The sequence below is a fragment of the Morus notabilis genome, unplaced genomic scaffold (assembly GCF_000414095.1).
Source record: "Morus notabilis unplaced genomic scaffold, ASM41409v2 Scaffold273, whole genome shotgun sequence".
NCBI classification, from domain to species: domain Eukaryota; kingdom Viridiplantae; phylum Streptophyta; class Magnoliopsida; order Rosales; family Moraceae; genus Morus; species Morus notabilis.
Window position 1 is genome coordinate 82,050 of NW_010357426.1, and position 11,094 is coordinate 93,143.

At 35.4% G+C, this 11,094-nt stretch overlaps 2 protein-coding genes across 2 annotated transcripts; one reads left to right on the plus strand and one right to left on the minus strand.

Annotated features, from left to right (window-relative positions):
* Positions 1-1,124: 1,124 nt before the first annotated feature.
* LOC112092942 lies at positions 1,125-3,691 on the minus strand. Its single transcript, XM_024170282.1, has 5 exons — positions 3,131-3,691; positions 2,921-2,998; positions 2,699-2,813; positions 1,729-2,510; positions 1,125-1,565 (listed from the first exon to the last, which is right to left on the minus strand). The coding sequence occupies exons 1-5, from the start codon at positions 3,689-3,691 to the stop codon at positions 1,125-1,127; spliced, it is 1,977 nt and encodes a 658-aa protein (XP_024026050.1).
* A 2,115-nt stretch (positions 3,692-5,806) lies between these two features.
* LOC112092944 (zinc finger BED domain-containing protein RICESLEEPER 2-like) lies at positions 5,807-9,833 on the plus strand. Its single transcript, XM_024170290.1, has 5 exons — positions 5,807-6,046; positions 7,527-7,575; positions 7,729-9,212; positions 9,309-9,621; positions 9,721-9,833. The coding sequence occupies exons 1-5, from the start codon at positions 5,807-5,809 to the stop codon at positions 9,831-9,833; spliced, it is 2,199 nt and encodes a 732-aa protein (XP_024026058.1).
* The last annotated feature ends 1,261 nt before the right edge of the window (positions 9,834-11,094 follow it).

Consider the following 11,094-nt stretch of genomic DNA (forward strand, 5'->3'; position numbering starts at 1 on the left):
GTTCATAACCTTCGAGCGTTTACTCGGAGTAGAAACAGAAACATTGTCCTTCCTCTTGCTTTGTGTTTTCGCCATATCTTAAACAATAATATATAGAATCACAAGATCAGAGAAAGAAAAAAAAAACCAAAGGAACGCGAAAAAAAAAATCATACCAAAAAAAAAACCTGTCAAAGAATGCACACTGTCAGCGATGATAGATAGAGTTGCAAAGCTAGGAGAAAGAAATCGCAGTAGACGGACGGAGGGAAGAAAGACAGATCGCCGAAGAAGAACGGAAACAAAAACCTAAAAAATCGGAGGAGATCGCCGGTGGAAAGAAAGAAATCTTGGAAAGAAATAACTGTCTTAAAGAGAGAAAACAGAAGGCACAAGTTATGCACAACAACCGAGTAAAAAAATCTGATATACGGTTTTTAAAATATAACCGAATAAAAAATCTGTAAATTATGGACCATAACCTATCAAGTTATGGTCCATAACTTTACAAGTTATGCACAAAACCCGAGTAAAAAAATCTGAGATACGGTAACCGAATAAAAAATCTGTAAATTATGGACCATAACCTATCAAGTTATGGTCCATAACTTTACAAGTTATGCACAAAACCCGAGTAAAAAAATCTGAGATACGGTAACCGAATAAAAAATCTGTAAATTATGGACCATAACCCGTCAAGTTATGGTCCATAACTTTACAAGTTATGTACAAAAAACTGAGTAAAAAAATCAGAGATACGGTTTTCAAAATATAACCGAATAAAAAATCTGTAAATTATGGACCATAACCTGTCAACTTATGGTCAATAACTTGACAAGTTATGCACAAAAACTGAGTAAAAAAAATCTGGGATACGGTTTTTAAAATATAACCAAATAAAATCTGTAAATTATGGTCATAACCTATTAAGTAATGCTCCATAACAGCACAAGTATGGTCCATAACTTAACAAGTTATGCACAAAAACCTATCAAATTAGACAATAATCCATAAATCACAGTTTTTTTTTAACTATTAAATGCAAGGATTTCTTTTATTATTAAAAAAATTTGAATATTTTTCCTTCAAATCATTCAATTCTAACTTATAACATAAAGACAAAAAATCAACTTAGACCATGATGATCAGTTCATATCAACAAATGTGGGGTTTGGACAAGTCTTCCTATTGTGGCCAACTTGCTTGCATCGACTACACTTCACAGATTGCTTCTCTCGTTCTCCACTAGAAAGAATTCTTTGCTTCCTTGGCCTCCTAGCACCACGTTTAAACTTATGAGGAAGAACAACCTCCACCTCACTGCCCTCTGAAATTTGCCACTTTGATCTATTAGTAATAGGATAGATTGCAGCATCATATGTTGCTTTGAATGCATTGTTGGTGTAATCGTAGGAAGTAAAATGTGCTGGATCAAGATTTCTTTTCCAAATCGATGCAATAGCATGTGGACATGAAAATTCATCAGCTTTCCAAACAAGACAACTACATGTTCTTGCTACCAAGTCAACCATCTCACCAACTAAACCATCAACAACATAATACTTATTGATATCAATGGGTTGAACCTGAAAACATGACAAAAAGAAAAGAAAACAGAGCATTCAAAAAACAATAGAATAACTTCAAAAAAAAAAAAAACCAAAAGAATCACAAAAAAGATCACATCAAAAACATAACCAAAATAATGAAACAAAAAAAAAGTAAATAATTGAAAGAAAAGCAACTTACAGATAAGCAACGTGCAATCTTTTCCCTATCACGAAGGCATTTAGTTGCATGTTTACTCAAGTATGTAAAAGTCTGATCCGCCTTATTACGACGCTCATAAAACCATCTTTGCAAGAAGGATCTGAAATGCTCAATTAAAGCTTTAACAGGATACTCCCTAGCATTCACTAAGACATTATTCAACGACTCGGAGATATTAGTCGTCATGACATCATATCTCTTCCTCTCAAAGTGAGCACGTGCCCACTTTTCAACCCCTACTTGCAGCAAATAATTTTGAATAGCTGGTCGAATTGCCTCCAATTGACGCATGAAGTAACCAAAGACTTCCTTAGGGTATGCCTTGGCACAACAATAGAATATAGCATCCACATGCACACCTTTAAAATTTGAATTCAAATTTCTAAGTAGATGGTGCATACAAAATCCATGAGATGCATCTGGAAATACCTTCTCAACTGCTTTAGGGATACTACTCTTTCGGTCAGAAACAATAACAAGCACTTCACGAGTTCCGATGGCCTCCTTAAGCCTTTCAAAAAGCCATTCCCACGAGGAGTCATTCTCCAAATCAACAATTGCAAAACCAAGCGGAAAAATATGATTATTAGCATCTAAAACTGCAGAGAGAAGCAAGGTCCCAGAAAACTCATTCTTCAAAAAAGTGCCATCAACTGAGATCACAGGCCTACAATGGCGCCTACCATGAATAGAAGCCCCCAAGCACAAAAAAAAATACTTGAACCGCCCATCATTGTCAAGCTCATAAGAAGTCACAGATCCTACAAAGAAAAAACAAAAAAAAATTTAAAATAACTATTAGTCACAGAGAAATTAAACTCTTGTCAGTGAATTAAACATTTAAAATAACCCACGTTACATATAAATGGTATGTAACTAATAACTATATCATGCATATACTGTACAAATAGACAAAACCATAAGCATAACACATAAAAATAAAAATCACCTGGTTTACTCTCCTTGAAAACATTGCACAGAAAGGAAGGGATGCATACGACTCCACTGCACTTCCTCTCATTGATGCTAACGCATATCGGCGAGCCATTCGCGCTTTGTAGTAACTAATCTCAACACCATGCTTACCATGCATTATATACCGTAAATCATTAGGACGCAAACGGTCTGCAAGCCCAATGCTAAAATCGCCCTTTAAAAACTATGAAATAACACGACTATTTGCTTGACGATGCTCAGCACTAGCAACATCAAGTGAACAAGAATGTTCCTTAATATACTTCTTCACTGCCTAAACATTACCATTTGAAACCTTAGCAGCACGCATCTTCCAAGTACAACTCTTATTTTTACAAACCAAAACATAAAATGAATTATTAGATCTTTCAGATTTAAATTCAAAATGCCTCCTAATAGCAATTACATGCATGAATTTCTTAAGAAACGACTTGCTCATGAATTGATTGCCTACATTCACATCAAACGACATAGGTAACTTTGAAATATCCAAATCTTCAATCAAAAAATTATTCATCGCAACATCAATATCATCTTCAAATTGACAAACGGAACCATCAACATTAGAAGATGACGCCTCATCTCTTGAACTAATAAAACAAGAGGAAGAAGAAATAGATCCCACTACACTAACGGAGCCACTAACAAAATCTATTACCAACGGGATCCCAAGAGCTTCCTTACTGTGTTGAACCAAGTTTAAAAACAACTTAACATCATCATCCCTCTTAAGGTCCGAAACAATTTCAATTGGGTCCTTCAACTTCCTTCCCATAAAAAGTAATAAAGAATGAACACCAGCATTAAAACCAAACAACTCAAGATTCAGCTCCTCACATAAACACTCCTGTAAAAACTTCAAAGAAGGATCCTCTGGAATAAAAACTGATTGAAAACCAAAATTTGTATATTGGTTTTCTAGACTCCATTTTCCCCTATAAGCAACAATGACTGAAACAGATTGCATGCCTACAAACATATTGCAGGAACACTGTCACGTTAAAGTGCATAACCGGACAAGTTATATAAAAAAAACCTCTCAATTATGGACCATAACTCGTCTAGTTATGTTCCATAACCGCACAAGTTATACAAAAACTGTCATGACTGAAACAAATTGAAAACAAACCGAAAAAAACCAACAAAAATGCAAAACGAAGAATCGACCGGAAAACGAAATTACAACAAAAATGAAATTACAAAAAAAAAAAATAGAAACGAAGAATGCCCAAACATGTTGTTCCATAAAAATCGACCGAAAAACAGCAAAAAATAAAGGATTAACGGACAAAGAAAGAAAACAAACCGAAAAAATGCAAAATATGAAAACGAAAATACAAAAAAAAAAAAAAACTAGAACCTGGTAAAGCACCGGAACAGCTGCTCAAATCCAAACGAGAACAATAACTACCGACCGACGAACCTGTTGATCCACTGATGATTCACTGACGAGCAAATGGAAAACCGATGATCCGCCGACGATCCACCGACGAGAGACAAAATCCGAGCACAGTTACGAGAGAGAGAGAGATGCGAGAAGCTAGAGAGAGAGAGAGAGATCTGGGACAGAGAGAGAGAGAGAAAGACAGAGACGATCGAAAGAAACAAAGAAAAAAAGGGTAAATTTGGAAATTTAAAAATTATGGCCTATTAATTTTCAAAACTAAAAATTGGCCTATATGCTTCCTTAAGGTTTTAAAATTGACATATTCTCTACTATTTTCCTTTTTTTTTTCTTCTAAGGGATTGGTAGTTAGAGCTAATTACATATATATCCATTATGTAGGGGATGAAAAATGAATGTCCATAAGTTGTAACATTTTTACACAAGTTTATAAAATAATATGTAATAATATTTTTACTTTTTGTTAACCACCCATAAAATTGAGGTATACAAATTCATAAAATAATTTGTAATGATATTTTTACTCTTTGTTAACCACCCATAAAATTGAGGTATACAAATTCATAACCGCCCATATAAAAAATGATACATATAAAGTAATATTATCTTAATAATTATAAAATAGATAAATTGATGATATTGTTAAATTAAAAACACATTCTAAACATGGAGGTTAAAAGTTGATCATTTTCTATAAGTACTGCGATTTTAATTATAAAAAACTTATGTCAACTTTATTGATTAAAAAAATATTTTATACTACCAAAATACTCAATGAAGATGTTTGACCAGTTAAAGATAATATGATAGGATTTTTAATGTGTCCTATCAAGATATTTTATGGTCAGCTAAATAACGTAAATGTTAACTTTATATCATTAGGTGACATAAATGTAAAGATGAGATATATTAAGAGTGATATTTATGTATGTCTCCCTTACTAAATCCAAATTTTTTTTAAGAAAAATAAAGAGAGAATTTAAGGGATGCCACCTCATTAAAAGGACATAACAAAGTGTTATGTCCATTTCAAGCCATATGAGATTTATGTTATCACTTTTTTTCTAATTATTATAGCGAAAGTCTATGGTAGGGTGAGTAAATTCACCCTATCAATAGGATATGTTAATTAAGACCGTTTGATTAAAATATCTAACAATTAGAAAACATAACGGAGTACCAAATTAAAATAGAATCACCCACGTTGTACCATATTAACAACATTCATTTAAATAAAATAAAATAAAAATCTAGATCTACCATAGCAGCCACGCGCCTTTTACACGAGCAGCGCCATCGACGACGGCCACCTCCAGCTCGAACTCCGCAACACTCAGGCTGGTCGGAGTCGTAAGATCTCGATGGAGATCTGCGAGTAGATCTTCACCATTGCAAGCGGATCTCGACTATCAGAGAACTAGGCGATCCTCAGCCGGAATAGCGAGGTGGCGATCGTCTCCTCCTCCGCGAACTTCTCTCGCTCCGGCATCGTCGGGATCTTCCAAAAGCTTGACGGTAGGGCAGATGGCAGGGAGAGAAAGAAAGTGATCTGAGTAAGAATAGAGGGAGAGTTATCGAGGAAGAGAGAGATGCGTGTGAGGAGAGAGAAAAAGTCGATCCAAGAAAGATAGAGAGAGGGCGAGAGCAGTTTCTGAGATATGTTTTGATACGCGGCCGATGTTGAGTCGTTCAGCGCCGGTGGATGACGGAGATGATGCGAATTGGCGAGTTGGTCATACTTCGTTGCGAATTTCTGGGGACGAGTGGCAGCAATTGGAGCTGAGATTCGTCGTGGAGTGGCGGGGTTTTGGAGATCGGCAGCCGCCGAGTACGATGGTAGTAGCGGTGTTGACGGAGGACGTCGGCGTGTGGTGGAGGTTGGCGGCGCGTGTATCGGCGGCAAGATGTGATTGTTTTGTAATTATTTTTATGAGATTTGAGTTAAAATTGGGTGCAAGAGGGATCACGTGAATTACTCAGATCAATTTTAGACCGTTGGATTGGGTGAATTTGCTCACCCTACCTTAGACATGCATATTATTATATATCAGCTTATAAAGGGTAAGAAAACAACACACAATTAGAATAAGCAAGTGAAAAAGAGCAGGTTTCCTAATTCGCACAAAAGAATAATCCCAATTTTTTTTTTTTTTTAAATATGTCCTATCAAGGTGCATAAACACGAAATTCGACGTCTATAAAAAAGAATAGAAAGACTGAAAGAGAAAGGAAAAATGTAACAAATTCACGCGGTATTCATTGAAGAAAAACAAATGCCACTTTGTAGAGTTGGAAAGAACAAAGAACAATGCGTAATCATAGGGCTGACAATACGGGTTACGACACGACGACACGACACGAACACGACTTGATTTTTTACGGGTTAGTGAGGCTGACAATACGGGTTACGACACGACGACACGACGACACGACACGAACACGACTTGATTTTTTACGGGTTAGTGTCAAAAATATCAACCCCGGGTCAATTTAGTGTCAACCCGAAATTGACCCGTCTGAAAAAGGGTCGGGTTAGTGTTAACCCGTATGACACTAAATTAACCCGTTTAGTTAATTTATTAATTTTATACTATTTTTTTAATTTTGGACCTTTTAGTAATTTAGTCTCATAAGAGAAAAAACCCTAATCCTCCCTCACACCCACACACGCACACACACACTTTTCTTCCTTCTCCTCACCCTCATTTGCAGCAGCCTCACCCCCTTTCATTTCTTCTTTCTCATTTCTCACAGTCACGCACGCCATTCTTCTTCTCTCCTCTAGCAGCCGCCTCCTCTCTTCTTGCTCTTCTCTCTCACCTCACGGTTCAGCCGCCCCTTCTCTTTTCTCTCTCTTCTTGCTCTTCTCTCTCACCTCACTGTTCAGCCGCCCCCTCACGGCTCTCTCAACGGCCCCTTGGTCGATTATCTTCGCCTTCTCAACGGCTCGACGGTTGGACTTCTCGAAGGTAAACATCTCATCCCCATTCTCTGTTATTGCACGAAATTTGCTGGTAGATTTGAAATTTCTTAGGCTGGTAAGCAACTTCTTCTTCTTTCTTAGGCTGGTTGATTATTTGCTGGTACGAAGAAGAATCAGTTGGTAGATTTAATTTTACTGGTAGATTATTTGCTAAAGTGGCTCCGCTCATTAAATCCTCTGTCTAAATGCTATGATTTGTCATTATAAGCTAGTTACACAACGATATAGATAACTATCTTATAATGACAACGACAGCAGCAAAGAGATGTTGCTTTAGATCATATGACATTTCATCAAATAGATACTCGTAGTATGTTGATGTTATTTGTTCCTTTTATTGTCCTTTTTTTAACAGATTTATTATCAATCAAAGAATATTTCATTCTAATTTTAAATGGATTTGTTTTTTTTTAGATGGAGAAAGTAAATTTAGAGGTTGTAAGTGAAGATGTTGAAGGTGAAGGTAATAGTGAAATATGAGTGGACCTTGAAGATGACGTGTTTGAAGTTGAGGTTGAACAGAGTTTCTCTGCTAATACGAGCTCTGCGAAACCGCTGAAAAAAACTTTGAAGTCAAAAGTGTGGAAATTTTTCGACATACTTCCTTTGGGGGCAGATGGAAAGGTTCGAAGTGCTTGTAAGAAATGCGGCCAGCAATATCTGGCTTCAAGCAAATATGGAATAGGTAATATGAGTCGCCATATTAAAACTTGTAAGAAAATAGATACTCGTGACATCGGTCAAATGCTTATCTCTCGTGATAGTGGAACTTTATCTCTTGATACTTGCAAGTTTGACTCTGAAAAATGGCGTGAGTTGGTTGCATCTTGTATTATTATGCATGATTTGCCATTCCAGTTTGTTGAGTACAAGGGGTTAAGAGCAATGCTACAGTATTTATATCCTGATGTAGAATTAATCTCTAGAAACACTGCTAAAGCTATTTGTCTTAAGATGTATGAGAAGGAGAAAGCAAAGATTAAGAATATGGTGATTGCATGCCCTGGTAGAATTTCGTTGACATCTGATTTGTGGAGTTCTTTGACTAGTGATGGATATTTGTGTCTTACTGCTCACTTTGTTGACAAGAATTGGAAATTGCAAAAGAGAATATTAAACTTTTGTAATATGCCACCTCCACACACTGGGATTGCACTATCTGAAAAGATTTATTCTTTGTTACACGATGATTGGGGTATTGAGGGAAAGATTTTTACTATCACTTTGGATAATGCTACTTCAAATGATGTTTCTGTGGTTTCCTTGCAAACACAATTGAATTTGGATGGTTTGTTGCCTTCAAATGGGGAATTTTTTCATTTGAGATGTTGTGCTCATATTTTGAATCTAATTGTACAAGATGGTTTGAAAAGGATTGATTACTCAGTTGAAAACATTCGTGACACTGTCAAATATGTAAAAGCATCACAAATGAGGAAGCAAAAGTTTATAGAGTGTGTGAAGTTGGTGCGGTTGAATGTGAATAAAGGATTGTGTCAAGATGTGGTGACTAGGTGGAATTTCACTTATCTTATGCTTGATAGAGCTCTCTTTTTCAGGCGGGCTTTTCAACATTTGGAGTTAAGTGATTCCAATTACAAGCATCACCTTTCTAGTGATGAATGGGAAAAAGTTGAGAAAGCTCACAAGTATTTGAAAGTGTTTTATGATGCAACACTTGTATTTTTTGGCACTAAATACACCACTTCCAACTTATATTTTCCAAAAATTATGAACTGCTATGTGACATTGAAAGGAGCCTTGAAAAGTGAAGATGGTTATTTGAAGGATATGGCATGGCAAATGTGGGGAAAGTTTCAGAAGTATTGGTCAGATTTCAGCCCTATTTTATCCATAGCATTGGTATTTGATCCTCGGTATAAGATGCAAATTGTTGAGTTTTTCTACAAGAAGGCTTATGGAGAAAACTCAATTGAGTTGGCATCAATGCGGAACAAGTTGGAGCGCCTTTTTGAAGAGTATAAAGCTAAGTGTGACCAAGGCACAGGTGCAGGTGTATCACCTTCTGTTTTAAAGAAAGAAAGTAAGAATAATGCAGTACCAACTATGGCTGTTGACATCGAAGATGAATTACTCAAGGTAATGTTTATTTCATATATTCCCTAATCTTATTCACTTTGAAATATTGCATATATGTACTTATATTGTCTAAGCATTTTTTTTAATCTTATGTAGGAATTTGATGATCTTGTTGATGATGACTTCTCTGATGTTCCCCAAAAATCTCAATTAGAGCTTTACTTGGATGAGCCTAGGGTAAATAGGAATGCACCTTTAGATATTCTTGCATTTTGGAAGTCAAATCAATTCCGCTATCCTATTCTTGCCATGATGGCTCGTGACATCTTAAGCATCCCGGTATCAACAGTTGCATCAGAGGCAGCATTTAGTAATGGTGGTCGTGTGTTGGATCAATTTCGAAGCTCACTTAAGAGTGAAACTGTTGAAGCACTTCTCTGTACTAAAGACTGGTTATTTGGAAATGAAGGTAAAGTATTTTACACTTATCTTTTGAATCAGTTTAGTAAATTTTATTATAGCTATTTCTAAAATTATTATTTTTAAATCTTGTTGGATGTTAACTTAGGTGATCATGATAAGGCATTACTTGAGGATTTGAATGAGATGACAAAGGATGTAATTTCTCTTAGCTTGAATGATAATGCTCAAGCTTCAAACTCGGTTGCTCTTAACTCTTGAACACTTGGAAGATAATTCTAGCTTTATTATTTAGTTGGAGTTGGTTATCCGATTGATCTTTGTTATTTTATTGGACTTTGGTATGTAGTTAGACGTTATTTTGAAGACATATCTGATTCATGTTGTTTTTAACGTAATTTTAGTGTTTTTAATGTAATTTTAGTGCTTCAAATTGTTTAAAAAAGTGACATATCTATTACGGGTTCGGGTCGATTTCGGGTCAGGAATACGGGTGAATTTTGAGTCCTAATTCACGGGTTATTGCGGGTCGTGTTAGTGTCAATCCGTGTCTGGACGGGTCGTGTTAGTATTAGTGTTTTCTCAACCCGTCGTGTCACGGGTCGTGTTAGTGTTGGGAGGTTTTCAAAAAAAAATTTCTTCAACCCGACACTAACACGACCCGTCGACACGATTTGCCAGCCCTACGTAATCACAAGTATCAACATAATTTATTAAGAGAATTACCCAAAAAAAAAAAACTCGATCAAAAGATTAAATTTATTTAGAAAATAATAATTTTTGAAGGTTTAATGCTCAAATCTCAATGGTGGTTTATGTGAACAACACTTAAAAATTCAAGTTACGACACACACACATATTTTGAAGTCTAACGAATTATAAAAAAAGATAAAACTAAAATTATATAGTATAAATAATTAATATTCCAAGTAGGTTATAGTGATTCCGAGTGATTTGCAAAGCACAAGAGCTACAATCTAATTCGAGAACTTATGTTGCACAATTGTAAACATGCTTACGCTACTGGGTCTATATGTACACACACACTAGTGGATCAATATTGATATGGAAAGTCAATAGTAATGTTCAAAATTTTGTGATTTGAGCGATATTGTACAAGTATTTTCGTTTTTCATTGAGTGATTTTAGGAGATTTCTGGTATTTTTTTTAAAAGACCACAAAGTTTATGTTAATGTTACTTTATTAATAGATAAATATTGAAGTAACTATTAAAATAACACTCACAAAATGGAAATAGAATCTTTGGCTCTAAATTTGCGCTGGATATAAGTTTTAAGAATTAAACATTCCCATTAAAAGTTTTGTTCTCGACTAGTTTATCTAATCCTTTTTAAATACTTTTCTTCTTTCTTTTTGGTTGTCAAATACGGCTATTGTTGAACCTTATTCGAAGTCGAGGAGTTAAAAATTTGTATCTATTAGTTGTAAATAAACGTTTTGGTCAACATAATCATATAAATTTTTGCAATATGCTACGGGATTTTCTAATGCGTGCCTTTA

What these genes read in the sequence shown, in the direction of transcription:
- LOC112092942 (XM_024170282.1), bottom strand. Translation starts at nt 3,691, where the DNA reads ATGCAATCTGTTTCAGTCATTGTTGCTTATAGGGGAAAATGGAGTCTA. An exon ending in TTCTTAAGAAATTCATGCAT is followed by an intron (nt 2,999 to 3,130) that starts GTAATTGCTATT and finishes GGTAATGTTTAG; the next exon opens with GCAGTGAAGAAGTATATTAA. An exon ending in ATCGTCAAGCAAATAGTCGT is followed by an intron (nt 2,814 to 2,920) that starts GTTATTTCATAG and finishes TGTTGAGATTAG; the next exon opens with TTACTACAAAGCGCGAATGG.
- LOC112092944 (XM_024170290.1), top strand. Translation starts at nt 5,807, where the DNA reads ATGTTGAGTCGTTCAGCGCCGGTGGATGACGGAGATGATGCGAATTGG. An exon ending in CGGCAAGATGTGATTGTTTT is followed by an intron (nt 6,047 to 7,526) that starts GTAATTATTTTT and finishes GTTTTTTTTTAG; the next exon opens with ATGGAGAAAGTAAATTTAGA. An exon ending in TCGAAGATGAATTACTCAAG is followed by an intron (nt 9,213 to 9,308) that starts GTAATGTTTATT and finishes AATCTTATGTAG; the next exon opens with GAATTTGATGATCTTGTTGA.